This window comes from Arachis stenosperma, chromosome 2 (genome assembly GCF_014773155.1).
Source record: "Arachis stenosperma cultivar V10309 chromosome 2, arast.V10309.gnm1.PFL2, whole genome shotgun sequence".
Lineage (NCBI taxonomy): Eukaryota > Viridiplantae > Streptophyta > Magnoliopsida > Fabales > Fabaceae > Arachis > Arachis stenosperma.
The window spans coordinates 102,531,671-102,549,782 of record NC_080378.1 but is presented as its reverse complement, the minus strand read 5'-3'; the positions used below and the strand labels follow the sequence as shown (position 1 = coordinate 102,549,782).

Here is an 18,112-nt window from a genome sequence, read left to right as displayed (position 1 = left end):
GTTTCTTTGGAGGTGAAAAAATTTTAAAAAACTTCAATCACACTCAGATCTGTTTAATACCTGAGATCCCAGATGCCAGATATATGTCACAAGTCAGATCTATTAGTCTTTCATAAGTCTTTTACAAGATTATATCAAAAGTACTTGTTTATAGGCTACAATCGTTTATGAATAATATTGTGAGTACTAATCAAAGTGCTTTCTTGAAAGGAAGGTTAATATCTGACAATATTCTAATAGTTTGTGAGTGCATGCATCATCTTAAGTAAAAAAGATCAGGTTTGGAGAATGAAATGACTCTAAAACTTGATATGAGCAAGGCCAACAATAGAGTGAAGTAGTGTTTTCTGTGGTTCATTATGGAGAGGATGGATTTTGATACTAGATGGATAGCATGGATCAAAGAACTGGTTTCTACTGTCTCTTACTCTATACTTGTGGAGGACCAACCTTTTGCCTTTTTTAGGCCAACTCGGGATATCCATCAAGGGAATGTCCTATCAACGTATCTTTTCCTCTTTTGTACAGAAAAATTTTCTTTTCTATTATACAAGGCAGAGCAAAACAGGATTATTCAGAGAATTCAAATTCACAAAAGAAGTCCGACTGTTAACCACCTTCTCTTTGCAGATGACCATTTTATTATGTAAAGCATTAGAAAAATCATGTGCTAATATCCTGACTCTACTCTATTATGACTATGAGATGAGTAGTGGTTAAAAAGTCAACCTAAGCAAGTTAGTAGTCTTCTTCAGTCATAATACTCTACTTCACATTAGACATCAATTAGCAGAAATTCTGAATATTAATCATATATGGGGTTCAAGATAAATACCTAAGCCTCCTATCAACTGTACAAAGATCTAAAAATTCACATTTTGGAGCCATCAAAGACAAAGTACAAAAGAAGGTACATGACGTGGCGGAAATTAGCTAATTAGGAATTTATAAAGAAAATAGCATTGCAAGTACAGTTCTCAACCGACTAAAATTCGCTTATCAATTTAGAAAAGTTGTCACAAAAGTTTAGAATAAAATATTGGGAGTATGAGTCCCAGGTCGTCTCCCAACGAGTTGCAGGAAAGGGTGCTAATTTATTAATCAGGAGTTTAAGGAAAAGTTTGTGTTGGGTAATGAGCAATTAAATTAATTGTAGATTAAAGCGGTAAAAAAACTAAGAATTATTATTAATATAAAAAGCCTTGACTAGGGGAATGATTAATTGGAAGTTCCATCCTTGTTGGAATCTTCTCAAGTGTAGTATAAAGAGGTTGTTGTTTTCACTTAGTTAACCCTTACTAAATAAAGGAAAGTCAAGTGATTGAGCTAACTCTTATCCGCAAATCCTAGTCCTCTCCCTTGGGAAGGTCTAGCGTTAGTAGATACAGAATTAGCCAACAACTTCTAATTTAGCTAAGCACTTGAGCATTCCAACTTAAGTGTCTCTTCTTAATCAACCCACATGTCAAGTAGAAAATCTACTCCATTGACATGAATATAACGCTCATAAAATTACAAGAAGAAGACATAATAAATTAAATCAAATAGAAATTGAAAATTAATTAAAAGCAAGAGTGATTCTCTCCATTAACAATCCATGAAAATAATCCAATTGTAACTCTGGAACAAAGTAAATAGGAATTTAAAATAAATAGAAGAGTAAGTAAGGAAACAAACTAGAATAGTATCTTCAACGGAGGTGATGACTCTTCAATATCCAAAATCCAAAGCATAAAAATAATAAACTATGAATGTAAAGCAAACCTAGAGGAATAGTAGTTTTTCTCTAGATTCAGATCTAAAAACTAAAAATTATCCTAAATGAGAATGTGTGAATGTATCTTCATGTGTGTTGAGTCTCTGCATGTTCCCTAGCTTTATTCTGTGTTTCTGGGCCGAGAACTGGGTCAAAATGCGGCCCGAAATCGCCCCCAGCGTATTCTGTTATTTCTGTAGATCGCGCATGTCACGCGTACGCGTCGTCCACGCGTTCGCATCATTCAGCTATTTTCCTTGTCATGCGTTCGCGTCGTTCACGCATTTGCGTCATTCGTGCAGATTCCAATCCATGCGTACACGTTAGGCACGCGCACGCGTCACTGCAGATTTCTTCATTTCGCGCGCACGCGTGAGCCATGCGTGCGCGTCGATGCTCGCTGGTCATCTCCTTAGCTTCTTGTGTTCCTTCCATTTCTGCAAGCTCCCTCTCTATTTTCTAAACCATTCCTACCCTATAAAGCCTAAAACACTTTAACAAACAGATCATGACATCGAATGGGATAAAGGAGAATTAAAATACACACATAAAAGACCTCTAGGAAGCAAGTTTTCAACCATAGAAATAAACTAGGAAGGATTTGTAAAATCATGCTAATCATATGAGTAAGTGTGTAAAGACTTGATAAAATCACTCAATTAAACACAATATAAATCATAAAATAGTGGTTTATCAGTACAATCTTCAAAGAGAAATCTATTATCAGCAGGTGGAAGATATGTCCTGATTAATGCTGTTAGAAAAATAGTCCTTGTGTATACCATATCCTATTTTAAGCTTCCTAATTCAATTTTAGATGAGATTCACAGGATTTTAACACAATTTTGGTGGGGTCAAAGAGGCACTGAAAGGAGAATGTCATGGATTAGCTGCGACAAAATGACAAGACCCAAAAGAGAGGGAAGATTGAGTTTCAAAGACCTGTGTGCTCGAAATTTGGCTCTGTTTGAAAAATAATTTTGGAGGTTGGCTGTTAATCCTAATGCACTACTTAGCAAAATGTTAAAGAGTAAGTATTTTAAATATAAGTCTTCTTTGACTACAAACAAAGGGACTAACCCTTTTTGGGGCTGGCAAAGTCTCTTATAGAGTAGAAAAGTGGTGGAAAAAAGATTGTTATGGAATATAGGGTTAGAAAATGATGTTAATGTTTGGCAAGAACTCTGGCTGCTGTCCCATACCCATATCATATCAGTCTCAAAAATCAATCTAGCAACAATATATTTTCAATAATTAATAAAGTAAAGAACTTACTGACCACAGGAAGAAGTTGCATTGGAACAAAGAGCTTATCAAATTAATCTTTTTTCCTGAGGTAAGTACCCGCATCCTTTTCATAGAACTGAATAATAATGGCAAGGATTCTCTGATTTGGGCCTGGAACACGAAGAAGCAATATAATGTGGTATCTAGATATGTGGTGGCGTATGACTTTGCATATGAGCCGATCAATCAACTACCTGTAATCATACAAAATCCAAGAATTTGGAGAAAAATTGGAGCTTACAGATACCAACAAAGGTAAAAATCTTTTTGTGGAGAGCTGTGCATGAAAAATTATCTGTACTAAGTTTCATCCAACAGCGTTTCTCGTCGATCCCATCTTTGTGTCCCAGATGTAAATTAGTCCCGGAAACCATCATCCACTGTCTTCGATGGTGCAACCCTACTCTAGAGGTATAGGGAGTAGTATATTTAAAGTTGGTGCCTCCATTGCAAAATATTTTTTTCCTTTGTGGAGTGGTGGACCCAGGTACTATTAGGCGCTGGAAGTGGAAAAGAAGGTGACAACGCTCTCGGCATCTTCGCTACCTTTTGTTGGGCATTGTGGAAAGCACGTACTAAAGAGGTGTTTGAAAATGAAAAAAATTCATGTCTAACAGATCTCAAATTCAGCAAAAGAGATTTGCCAGGAGATAAATAGAAGATAAGTTTTCTAATTTCTTAATGGATTTTCCTTTCTTTAGTTTATTGATTATTATAGTAGCCACTTATGATTTCAATTGGGAGAACTTCTCTACTATTTCTTTGGTTTCACATAGAATTTTGTATTGCTTTTTAAAAGTAATGCAATTATCGTCACTTTAAAAAATAAATAAATAAAAATTGTTAATTATAGAAAGTTAATTAAAAAGAAGAGTATTTTTGTGTGTGTGTGTAAAAGTAGATTTAACACAAAATTTCTCAATCCTCTTTATATAGTTGATAATAAATAATAGATATGGAAATAATTCCAAAAAAAAATTAAAAAAAAATTTATATATAAAAGATAGAATACTAAAATTGTGTTTAGTATGAATTTTTTATTTTTATAATTTTATAAAAAAAATTATAAAAATAATTAAATTTTATTTTTATTTTTTATTTTTTTATAAAATTTAAAATAAAAACACTAAAAATAAAAATACACCCTAAATTTTTCAATTTTCAGTATACACGTAAATAGATAGAGAGAACAGATTATAGACAATGGAAGAACACTTGTCATACACTCATAAACACCCATATTCTCATATACATTGATGGGTTTGATTTTGTTGTATATTTTTGTTGAGAAAGTCCTCCGAATAGTGATTGCGTGAAATAGCTTGCTTCCTCCATTTTCATCACCTCAGTGATTGAAGAAAAAATTCTTATAGCCTTGGTTTGGAAAATGAAGGAGATTTATTATTAGGTTTACTTTACTTTGATTTTATTGTTTATTTATTTATTTTTTTATGCTAAAAATTATAACCCAAACAGAAGAAATATTGGGAAAGCCACAAAAACATGTCATTTATTTTGAATGAGTAAAACCCACCTTGTACTATGTTAGTGGATACATCAGTAGTAATTAATCAGCCTAATAATGATAAATTTAAGATTAATCAATTAGATAATAAATAGTAAGGTAAATAATATTTTTTTTTAGAATTTGACAAAAAATTTAAAAATATGTCTAAATTTTATTTTATTTTATTTTAATTTTATCTTAAAAATTTTTAATTTATATCAAAAATAGTTTCGACAACTATTTATGAAAAATGATGAAGCATATGAACTTTTGTAATAGATGAATTGATTGGTTGTAGAAATATATTTTTTATTGTATCCTATTTTATTATTGTGGATGGACAATCTCAATTTTTTTAGGTCTATAAAAAGATTCCAACAAAGGAGATCTCCTTCCTCTCTATCTATTTTTTACTTGTGCAGATGGTCTCACCCATTTATTCTACAAAAAAGAACGAAATAGTACTATCTTAGGCATTAAATTGAATAGTAGATGTCCAACCGTCAATCACCTTTTTTTTTTACAAATAATTTTATCCTATTCTATAAGGCAAATACCCAAAAATACATGAACCTAATGGGGATATTGCAGACTTATAGTGAGTTTAGTGGATAGGAAGTTAACCTGAACAAGTCATCGGTATTTTTTAGCTCTAATACTCCTCAACAAGAAAGGATAGCTCTACCTACTATTTTAAGAGTCTCTTATATTAGCTCTCAAGATAGGTATTTAGGGCTACCATCGATAGTGAGTAAATAAAAAAAAGAGACTTTTAGTTATATAAAAGACAAAGTGACAAAGAAATTACAATACTGAAAACATAGCTTACTTTTAACAAGCGACAGAAAAATTCTTATTAAGTCAATGGAATCTGCAATTTTTATTTATACTCTTGGATGTTTTAAACTCCTCAAAACACTCATTGATAATATTTAGAGATAGTTAATGTAATTTTCGTGGGTCAAAAACAAAATAGAAAAAGGATGCAATCAACTAAATGGGATACTTTATATCGGGATAAGAAGTAAGATGGGCTAGAATTCAAAGACTTGAAGGCATTTAACTTGGCAATGCTTGAAAAACCAGGCTGGAGATTAGTAACAAAAACTGGTTCTTGGGTTTTAAGGTATACAAAAGTAGGTATTTTAAATTTTTTATTTTTTTCCGAGCTGAAATAGGTCCAAACCCATTCTGGGGTTGGATCGGAAGAGCCTATTAGAAAGAAGAAAAATCATAAAAAAAATCTGGCAAGTAGGGAGATGCACTAATCTGAGTATATGGAGAGAATCACTACAAGAAAGTCGTCAGATACTATCAGATTTACTGGCAGATTTATTGAGTTGGAATAAATTCGACGATATAAACTTCATTGCTAACTGTTTACCGGCAGATTTTTTCGTCCGCTGCTAATTACGAGCAGATTTAGCGGCGGATATAAAATTTTAATTGGCAAAATTCTGAAGCTTGTTACTGTCAGATTTTTTCTTTGATAATAAATCCGACAGTAATATATTATTTATTATTAATAATTAAATTAATATTTACCGGTGAATTTAATCAACGATAAATCCGACGGTAAACTTAAACATTAAATTTTAAAAAATATATTTGAAAATTTGATATATAATTTTAAATATTTAAATTTAATAATTTTTAAACTAACAAAATTCAAAATAATTTTTTAATAATTATTTGTCTATAAGTTTTAGTTAAAAATTTACAAACAAGTTCAAATATCAAAATATAAATAAAAAAGTAACAGAAATCTCATTTGAGCATAAAAAAATAAGAACAAATCTTTTGATATTTCATCTTCAGCCTGAAGCTCCTCCATTCAAGATATCATCCCCTTGTAATTTTTCTTACTCAAAAGATTCTTTATTTGTTCTTCTTAACGTAATTTCTAATAGCATACTAACTAGTAATATAGTTTAAGAAACAGTTTAGGAAAAAATCTTTAATGAGCTATGACAATGAAAAAGTGCATAAGTGATTGTTAAACGAAAGCTATTGGTTATATTTTAAAAATCAATCCAAATTAAAATTATAGACATGAATAAGATATAAACTAAGACTAAAGTAAGTAAAATAAATCATAAGAAACATATATTAGTTCAATAATGGAACTCAGTAAAAAATTCAAATCATAATGCAAAGACAACAACAAAAGTAAAATGAAAAATTCAAATCTCACAACAATAGAAAACACAATGCAAAAAAGAAAAAAAAAGCAAGTCATAAAAAAATTGTGAGAAAAAAACCTAATCCATAGTAGATACATATAAATACTAAACATGTTGGATTTTAGATTAAAGTATAAAACATACATCTGTCAATGGATAAGTTAAAAAAAAAGCTTCTATTATGAAGCATATATATGTCAATAGATAACGTAAAAAATTTTCATAAATAGATGACTTTTACTGTACATAAACTTACGGAAATAGATCCTTTCCAGTTTTTTCAACACTTGACAAAATACAGTGCAATTTCTCACGTTTGATTTTAATAGTGGGACCAAAAATAAATAAGAGAGAGAGAGTGATAAATGGTTAGATTAAACATTGCACACCATCCAGTCTTTTATTCACTGGAGAGGATTCACTCTCTAAACTTACTGCTTGTTACTATTAATACTGGTTTCATATTATGTCTATCCTTTAGTAGTATATATGATTTCATTTTATGATATTAACTGTTCATTTAATTGTAGACCATGTATATAAAGAAGCTTTTATACAAGACGATTCTACAAATGAAATATTTTAATAACAAGGTAAGCATAAGTGCTTTTGAATTGACCAACAAAACGATTCATTAGCCAATGTAACAGGTGTATATCAACCTATGACCAAAACAGTGTTTCATTTAATTACTTTACTGTCAAATTTTTCTTTCTAAATTCGACAATAATAATTGCGCCAATTTCTTTTTTTTTTTTAATTATTATGGGCGAATTTACTGTCGAAAATCTGAATTCGACAGTAACTTTTTTACTTGACAAATTTATTGTCAAATTCGTAACACTCTTACTATGAGAATGTCACGCTTCCGGATGCGTCACTTTGATAGCAGGGTATTACGACGTCTCTCATATATTTAATAAGGTATGAGCCTCTACACGTAAATCTACTGATGGTTTTGCTAAACACTTAAAAGTTTTTTAACAAGAACAAATAACACATTTTCACATACTTAATGTTAATAATACATTATAATAACACATACAAAACCAATTACAAAACCTACCCCTCTGGATAAAACTCTAATTAACAAGGCGAAGGAAAAATAAATTCTAACAACTCAACTTGTAAACATACTCTTCTATGCTCCTGTTGCTCCACACTAATCTTTCGCACATGTAGCTGAAAGGGGTGGATATGAGGGGGTAAGAACAGGAGAGTTCTTTGTAGAATCGAGGTGTATAGAATACATTTAGACATAACAAATAAAGAACACAGAAATCAAACAATCATATAGCACACCCATAATCACAGAAAACATACTCACAAACAAATATGCACAAACAAGTATGATGCATGTCTGTCCTATGGCTAATGAGCTCATTTGTCGGTTATATAGCCAAACCCGACATGTCCGGTAGCTAATCTGGACACTGTTTTTTTGTTGTGCATTAATACCATTAGAGAGAATACGTGTCCTGTCACAATTAGAGGGATCATGTGCTCTGTCACCATTAGAGGGATTATGTGCTCTGTCACTATTAGATGGAATAGGTGTCCTATCACCTTTACAACCAGAGAAAAAACATAGACATACTCATTATCAATCAATTACAATCATGACTCGTTTATCATATTCGTTCAATTTCATAATTCAAACTTAGTTTTCATCATTCTTCTTCCTCATCTCTTTCACGGAGCAAGTAGATAACGCCACTACCTCTTATTCGAGGTCACATATCCCATTTATTTACAAATCATCATTGTCATAATCATGTCTCATGCATTCTTATATTCCTTCGTATTGTCGGCAATGCACATAGTACTTTAATCTATCTGACTTCATAACTCGGTACTCAACACTTCTGCCGATGCTGTAATTCTTCACACCCTGCATTACTACATCTTTGCTTTTGCATACGTGGCCACCCAAAACTCTACACCACCGTCTAAATTGTAATTGTCTTCACCCATATTGAAAAATAGTTTTTTCTCTTACATCGCGTGCAGATCCAACGTATGATAGTGACTGGGTACAGATGACAAGGCTAGAATTAGGTGCGGGACAGGCAGAAGATACCGATGTGATGACTCGACCGGAGTCTTTGATACAAACTCCTGCTCGTCATCATCTATATATATATATATATATATAGAAGAACGGCTCTCGTTGCTATCTGCAACATACTCCTCGTTTGAGTCCTCATCGTCAACGTCCATGTCTTCTACTGGACTAGCAACGTATAGCGGTGGTGGTGCGAGAGGTGGGTCATCCTGCAGAAAGTCTGATTGTCCAGATCCACCGCCTCCAACATCACCAAACTCCACAGAAAGCTCCATAACTTGTTTTGCTATGATTCTTTCATAGATGTCAAACATCAGGCACACATGCTCGTCGCCGTGGAGACAAAACAGACGAAATTTAAAAACCCCATTTTCCATCGGTGCTAGCAACACACACCCTACCCCTTTCAATCTCTTTTCTCCCGTTACCACCGACGCTACTCAATATCAGATTCTTTAGCTCCGACAAAGAACTAACTCGCTGGATACGCAACAGAATGGGATTCTCACACTCAAATATTACTCAACTATCGCTATTTCTCATATGACAATTGGGATACACACTTACAACAAAATACCTACTACTACTAGATATTTTAGTTTATTTTCGGAAGAAAAAGATAGAGAAAAAGTAGTGAAATATTTGTGGAGAATACAAAGGGTTGTACATCCTTTTATACTTGCTAAAAATTTATCGTAACATATCTCGTTTACAACTGTAAACATCATAATTAATAACATATCTCGTTTACAGCGTAAATAAAATAGGAGAACACTCAAATAAAAATGCATATTTCATCTTTTTCTAAAGATTTTTTGTGTTGCATTTTAATTGATTTCTGTATAATTTATTTGGTGTTCCTCGTCACATATTATTAAATTTCTTAAAAGATTTTCTTTCCAAAAACAAAAAAAAAACATTAGATTGAATTAAAACAAAAAAGTTAATAGATTAACTATTAGATTTTTTTCTGAAATTGTTTATATAATAAAAAATGCCACACTCATCAATCATATATATATATATATATATATATATATATATATATATATATATATATATATAATTTTTTTAAAGTAAAATTTATCATACGAGTTATATCGATAACAAGCTCAAATCTCTTAAAATTTTTACAAATAAAAAAATAACTAATTCATATTCGTGCAATATATAAAATAATTATTATATTATTATTATATTATAGATTAAAATTTATTAATTTAAATTTGTTTTCATTTTAATATAAGCAATAAAAATAAATAAAATTTTTATAACTAAATATAATGTAACAAAATATATATAATATTAATTAATTTTTAAAAAATTCTAAAAAAATAGTTTCTTTCTAATAAAGTGTTATTAGAAAATTAATATTATAAAAACTAATTTCAACCAATAAGATATAATAGGTTATCAAATATATTTAATACAAAATAAATTGAATATAAACTTTTGTTGAGTTTAAATTTTAAATAATTTTTAATTAAATTTCGACTATTCTTATTTTAAAGAGTTAGAATATTTTAATATCATCTTTTCATATCTTTTTAATTGAGTTTTTGATTTTTTAAATTATAAATCTTATTTATAATTAAGGGTAATGTTTCAACACCATCAATTTGTCACACATAGAAAAATACGGAAACAATTTTATAGTCATAATTATAATCTAACTTTATAAGCAATACAATAAAACTATATATAAGTAATATAACAAAATTTTATCTATATCACTCTATAATCACATTTCATAAATAATATAATCAAATTATATTTATATTTATAATTAAAATATGAATAAAAATACAAAAAATTATCATGATGGTTAATTTTTTTGTTCATAATGTTTTATTATTTTAGTTGTGGAAAGTTTAATTATTTTAATAGTTAATTATTTTTTAAAAAAGATAATTTAATAACACAAAAAAGTTTTATTAAAAATAATTTATTTAGATGTGATTAAAAAAATTAAATAATTATATACGGTAAAAAATTGATATTATTAAAAAATAAAAATAAAATTTATTTTAAAATTAAAAATAAAATTTATTTAAAAATAAAATTAAAAATCATGCCTTTTTTTTTTAAATTTATCTACGAGTAATTCTATAAGTATTTTATGATGAATAAAAATATTAATCTCGTACTGGAATTTATTTTAGTAAAATTTATTTTTATTCTGTCAAACGTTAAATAAACTATTGAAATGAATTTTGTTCTCTTCACTAGAGGAGAATGATAAACTTCCATACTTTTATTATGTTATGGCAATAATTTGGCCCTGTTATTTTTAAAGTCATGATTGCACTTCATGATTTTTTCACTTTTATCTATGAATTTTTGAATGTGCAAAATAATAATAATAATAATAATAATAATAATAATAATAATAATAATAATAATAAGTATGTCATAGTAAAAAAAAAGCACACACATCACCAAATAATTTATCATCCGAATTATATATGAATCAAATCGATAATACGAGGACTAATACCAAAAAAATCGATAACAAGACTAAAAACTTACAAAACCTTTCTTAAGTTCATAGGAAAAATGTTTATATTTGTGTAACATACAAAATAATTACCATATTATTATCATTACATTATATATATATATATATATATATATATATATATATATATATGGGCAAAAAATATCCAACTGATTTAAGGTAAATTCTTTTTAATATTTGATTAAATTGCTCTTGTATTTAGTATTTTTTTACGATTTCCTCTTAGTTAAAAGTATAATCATTATAATTTTTTAATTATTATTGTTAGGGTTGTTTGCAAATCAAATATGGCTAAATTTCGATAGAATCCGCACTAAATTCATCAGATCGTCGAATCGATATCTGCACTTTTTATGTTTAGATCAGATATCAAATATATCCGTAAAATAACAAAATAAAAAAAATATATTTTTAAACATATTTGTTTTTATGAATACTTTTTATGTTTACCTTTTTTAGAATTTTTTCATAATTTTTTTAAAATTAATTAATATTATATATATTTAGTTACACTACATCTAATTATAAGAATTTTATTTATTTCTAATACTTATATTAAAAATGAAAATAAATTTAAATTAGTGAATTTTAATCTGTAATGTAATAATAATATAGTAATTATTTTATATATCGCACAAATATAAATTAACAATTTTTTTGTTTGTAAAAAATTTAAGAGACTTGAGCTTGTTATATATATATATATATATATATATATATATATATATATATATATATATATATATATATTTATTTGTGAGTGTGATATATTTTTTTATATAAACAATTTCAGAAAAAATCTAATAGTTAATCTATTATTTTTTTTAGTTTTAGTCTAATTTAAATGTTTTTTATTGTTTTTGGAAAGAAAATATTTTAAGAAATTTAATAATACGTGACGAGAAACACCGAATAGATTATACAAAAACTAATTAAAATGCAACATTAAAACATTTTTAGTAAAAGATGAAGTAGGCATCTTTATTTGAGTGATCCCCAACAAAATAATACTCAATTCGTGTTTTACGTGTAATATTATTTTATTTACACTGTAAACGAGATAAGCCATACGATATATTTTGGTAAAAATATTGCAAAATATTTATTTTGATAAATAAAATATTTATTTTATTTATTTAAAAAAATCAAATAATAAAGTGGTTCTTGAGCCTTTTTGTGTAACTACAATTTTTTATTGATATTCATTGTTATTCAATGTTATTTTGTTCTTGAAAAAAATTGAAAATTATTTTTTTAAATTTTTTTTATCAATAACCAACTAGCTAATACTTTTTTTTTATAAGAACAACTCAAATTCTTAACCCTCACCAAGTAATAATTGTTTATCCACTTTTTGTGGAAAGATTATTGATAAAAAAAACGGAGTTAGACAAAATTCTTTTCGTAAAAAATAATGCTAGAAATACAATGATTTAAAATTGTCTTATTTAATTCAATATTTATAATTTTATATATATAATATTTTAAAAAAAAGTATAGAGAGTTAATGGAGTATCCGTATAATGTATACGATGGGGTTTAGAAATGTTTGATTCAGTAGGATATCATATGTTTATTATCCCTGATACTCGGATGGATATTCTGAATAGTATGAATGTATTGTGTTTGAAAAATTAGTAGTATTTTACGCTCTGAATGTTCATTTTTTAACTTATATTGTGCCAAATAAACAGTCCATTGTACATATTGTATAAATACTCTATTGGTTCCCTAGTGGGATTCTATTTAAAATAGTATATTTATTATATTTAATATTATATATTTATTTTAAAAATAATTAATAAATATAAAATAAGATAATGTTGACTGATTTTAATTGTCTTTTATTGTTTCCTTGACATTTTCGTTTTGTAAAAATCATGCAATTCAATTTACAGGACATTATAATAACACATGCAGACATTCATGTAATATATAACAAGCAAATTGAACATTCGTGTAATCAATCTCTCTTCACTTCTGAGGCTAACTCTAAAAGGAAGACTTCAAATAAAACTATCATGATCATACGCCCTACCAATGGCTAGCTTCAACCTAATTAACACAGTTCTTATTTTTATACTGATTACACACAAATTAACAACATACATCATACAAATTAAAGTGAAACAACAATCAATAAGGCTTCCACCTTAAAGATCTATATCTCTTCCCACCACGACGTTCATATACAAAATCAAGTTGAGGGACAATCTTGTATAGAGCATCGTCTACTTTCTTGGAGTACCACAACCTCCATTTCTTCCACAAAATGAGTGGCATCATGAATATTCCAAACCCAAAAGTGAATCCCAACTCTACACTTAACAAATTCCAATCAATTGAACTACTACTATGAGAGTTAGTAGTTTTAGATGATGTTGGTAACAACCCTTTCTCTTCTCCACCACAACCTTGTGTCAATGGAGGTCCACATAACGCTTCATTTCCCACAAATGAATTTGCTCCAAACGATTGAATTTGAGTGCCTGTTGGAATTCTCCCCACAAGATGATTATAGGAGAGATTCATGATGGCAAGAAAAGATAAACTTGCAAGCTCAGTTGGAATCTCTCCCATCAGAGAATTCATTGACAAGTCTAAGGATTCAAGATTTCTCAAGTTTCCCAAAGTTGAAGGAATATGGCCTGAGAATGCATTGTGAGACAAGTTAAGAGCATGCAGTGCTTTGAAACTCATGATCTCTTCTGGTATTGGCCCTTCAAATTGGTTGGATGAGAAATCCAATGAAGTGAATGCAATGAGAATCTTTTCCAACTTCATTTGTTGACCTTTGATTACAATGGTAACTAATCCGCATACCTACGAAGACTTGAAACTTCTCCATAGACATGAGAGAGCAAGTGATCCACCACATAAAGTGGCTCAACTGTAACAAGTTTGGCTAATTTCATTTTGCTGCTCTTTGAGAAAATTGTAGTTATAGTCTCAAGAGTCACAGAACTTGTATTGTTATCATAAATATCAAAAGATAAATGGTCAAACCTTGACATATCATCATCTTTGTCAGACATCAATGCTTTCCAACTCTGAAAGAGTGTTGTTGGTAACATGCCACTGAATTTGTTGGCAGCTACATGAACAATTTGAAGCTTTTCCCAGTTGCCAATCACATGGGAGCATCCAATATGTCCATAAAATTTGTTTGACCTCAAGACCATGACTCTCAGTGCAGAAATGTTCTTCAAGAAGCATGGGAACTCATCAATCAATTGATTGTTTCCAACATTTAAGACTTGGAGGTTTTGGCAATTAGCCAAAGATTTTGGGATGGTTCCCTCTAAAAGATTTCCATTGAGATCAAGAAACCTTAGATCACAAGAAGTTGAGAATGTATCTGAAATCTGGCCACTGAGTTTGTTTCCAGCAAGACTTAGAAGTTTCAGGGAGCTACTCTTCCTTGTTGTCAAGCACTCAGGAATGTTGCCAATGAAGCCATTATGTGAAAGATCAAGCACTCTAAGAGTTGAAATATTGCAAATGGATTCATCGATTTTTTCATGAAAATTGTTGCCTGATAAAAATATATAAATTGAAAAAGGAATAGAGCTACCAATTTTTGCTGGTATAGAACTGAATCTATTATTGGAGTAGTCCAAGTAAACCATGTTCTTGGTGAAAATGTGTGCTGGCCCTTGCAATTGATTGTCATGAAGATCAAGCAGGAATATGACTGAACTCAGATTTTGGAAAGGACCTTCCATATCCGTTAGAGAATTCTGAGAAAGATTCAAGCCGGTCATAAACTCAAATCTCCAAATCCAGTTGGGTATGGTTCCTTCAATTTGGTTGCTGGATAAGTCTAAATAAAGCAAAGTACTTTGATTTCTCAAAAATGAAGGAAATGTACCCAACTTGCATGAAGCCAAACAGAAATGCTTCAACTTGGGAAATGGAATGTCATTGTCATCCACAACTGACAAGTTGTTGTGTGAGAAATCAAGTGTTGCCAAATTTTGTAGCCTTTGACGAATCATACTCAATTTTATGGTGCCATTGAACTTGTTTATGGTAAGTTGAAGTAAATTGAGCCTTTTCAGTTGAAAGATAGACATAGGAATATGCCCTTGAAAATTGTTTTCACTTAAATCAAGCATCTCTATTGAGGAAGAGGAACCATTTGGGAACTCATCAAGTTGGCCATCAAATCTATTGTTAGCAAGAAAGAGAAGTTGTAGGGATGGAAGTGAAAACAAAGATGAAGGGAATCTTCCATGTAGAGAGTTAACTTCTAAATTAATGCTCACAAGATTTGTAAGGCCTTCAAAATGGGTGGATGGAAGTGTACCATTCAGATAATTGTGATTAAGATACAGAGTTTTCAAGGCCTTTGATCTATTGAAAGATGGAAGTGGACCAGTAAGATTATTGAATGACAAATCAAGATAAACAAGTTGGGCAAGATTTGAGATTGAATTGGGAAGTGTCCCATTGAATTGGCAATTGGACAAATCTAGTGTAGAAAAATGTTTCAAATTGCCAATAGAATCTGGTATAGGACCTGAGAAATTTGTGTGGCTAAGATTCAAGTGACTGAGAGATGCTTGATTTGGGAAGTTTGTTAAGGAACCATGAAGACCTTGATTATCAGACACATCAAGAACTTGAAGTGATGGTAGTTGCAAGATGTTTTTTGGAAAAACTCGACTCAATCCGCAACTTCTGAGCTGCAATGTGTTTAAGCCAGACAAATTCCCAAAGTAATCAGGAACTGGGCTTGACAAATTGTTATGGTCTAGTTGAAGTACTGAGAGAGATTGAAGCTTTTTTAATGAAGGATCAAGAGGGCCAGAGATTGGAAGAGGACATACTCAAAACTTGTAAACCTTGTAGGGAAGACACAGCATGGCACCACTCCTCTCCTTTGGCTGAAACTGCAACACCATCTAGATACAGTTCTTTGATTCTTGTAAAGTTTTGCACAAACTCTACAATGTTTGGCTTCTCAAGTTTTAGACCATGTTGTGATGATGAGGTGAATGTGGTAGACAAATCTAGAGTTCCCAACTTGGACAGGTGAGAGATTTCAGTTGGAATTTGTCCCATGAAACCAGCATTTGACAAATTCAAATACCTGAGATTCTTCAGGTTTTTGAACTCGGAATTAATTCCAAAGTGGAACTCATTATAAGCCAAATTCAAATTCTGCAAATATTGCAGTTTGAAGAGACTAGTTAAGTTTCCTCCAGTGATGAATTCATGGCTTATGTCAAGAGCAATAACATTTCCCTTGGTGCTGCAAGCTACACCTTTCCATTGGCAACAATCATCAGTGTGGTTCCAATGAATTAGTTTATTGGACTTAGCTGGGCTAAATATGAGGTTGTTCTTCAAATGGAGTAGCAAAGATTGTTGATGGCCAAGACATTGGGAAGTAACAATGTTAATGGTGTAAGTGAAGTTTAATAGGCACAAGGGTAGTAGCAAGTAAAACCACAAGATAAGGGCGGTTTTCATTATGAGAGGCAACTTATAAATTATAATCTATGACTATGATAAATGAGATGTATGGAAGAGTAGTGAATATGGTTTTTTTATTTTGCATATGAGAAAATGTTATCCGTTCCTTTTATAGATTCCAAATCATATGTTATACAACTCAACTGCGTGCAATATGTGGTATTGTAGTAAGTCATCATCAACAAAAAATGCACAAAGTCCTCCAACATTGTGATTGCATGTAGTAGTCTCTCCACTCATCCCTTATCTTCACACTTCAGTGATGAAACAAACGAACTGTGACTTCGTTCCATCGCCCAATCTTTACGTTTTATTTTGTTGCACCAAAATGATTATCATTTTCTCCTTTTATTTTCTTCCCCTCATTGCCAATAATTTTCATTGATGATAACAACATATAACAGTAGCGTATACGGTAGGGTGACAAGTAACAACGGGTATAACACTAAAAATATCCTTTTTTTATTTAAGACGTTTACATGTCATGATATTATTAGCAAGGTTGCGAGAACCGGACCGGTCATTGAACCGGTTAAGTAACCGGTTCAATAGTTTAATGGTTCAACCGGGGTTCAACCGTTTTAATTAAATATATAATAAATTTTTTAAAAAATTAACTTCCCCATATGTGAACTTCTGTAAGTTAATCAAGTCACTTTCCAGAACATCCCAAACATGTACCCAACCTAAGAATCATACTCAACCAATTCATATGAAGCCATATAATAATTTCAATGCAGAATTGTGGCAATGTTTTTATTTTGAATCAATAACAGTAAAATAGCAATTCACCAAAACAAATATAAAATATTAGATTTAAAAATCAATCTCAGAGGAATTAATAAATTATACAATTGAATTTATAACTCAATCTCAGCAGAATTAGTTCAAGATCAACGGACTGAATTCAAATAAAAATTCAAAACATTAATATATCAAAATTCAGCAGAATCATCAATTATACATCATATGCATGTTCAGATAAATTTTAAATTTCAGAGTTATAGAGTTAGGGAGATAGAATTAGGGAGAGTTAGAGACTAAGACTGAGACTTGAGACCTGAGAGGGTTGAAGGCTTCAAGCAGAGAAGAAGAAATTTGAGACTTGAGAGGGTTGTAGCAGAGACTAGAGACTCCACGCGGAGAAGAGAAGCAGAAACGACGCCGGAGAGAAGCAGAAACGAAGAGGAGGGAAGAAGCAGAAACCACGCACGGGAAGGAGGGGAGAAGCAGCAATGAACCACGGCAAGAAGCAGAGAAGCGGTGAGGAGTAGAGAAGCGGCGAGGAGCAGAGAAGCGGCGACGACCCACGGCG

At 30.5% G+C, this 18,112-nt stretch overlaps 2 protein-coding genes across 2 annotated transcripts; both read right to left on the bottom strand.

Moving 5' to 3' along the window:
- Window positions 1-13,452: 13,452 nt before the first annotated feature.
- Window positions 13,453-14,100, bottom strand: LOC130963320 (putative receptor like protein 25). Its single transcript, XM_057889451.1, has one exon. The coding sequence runs from the start codon at window positions 14,098-14,100 to the stop codon at window positions 13,453-13,455; it is 648 nt and encodes a 215-aa protein (XP_057745434.1).
- A 26-nt stretch (window positions 14,101-14,126) lies between these two features.
- LOC130963319 (receptor-like protein 7) lies at window positions 14,127-16,794 on the bottom strand. Its single transcript, XM_057889450.1, has 2 exons — window positions 16,164-16,794; window positions 14,127-16,084 (listed from the first exon to the last, which is right to left on the bottom strand). The coding sequence occupies exons 1-2, from the start codon at window positions 16,792-16,794 to the stop codon at window positions 14,127-14,129; spliced, it is 2,589 nt and encodes an 862-aa protein (XP_057745433.1).
- Window positions 16,795-18,112: the final 1,318 nt, after the last annotated feature.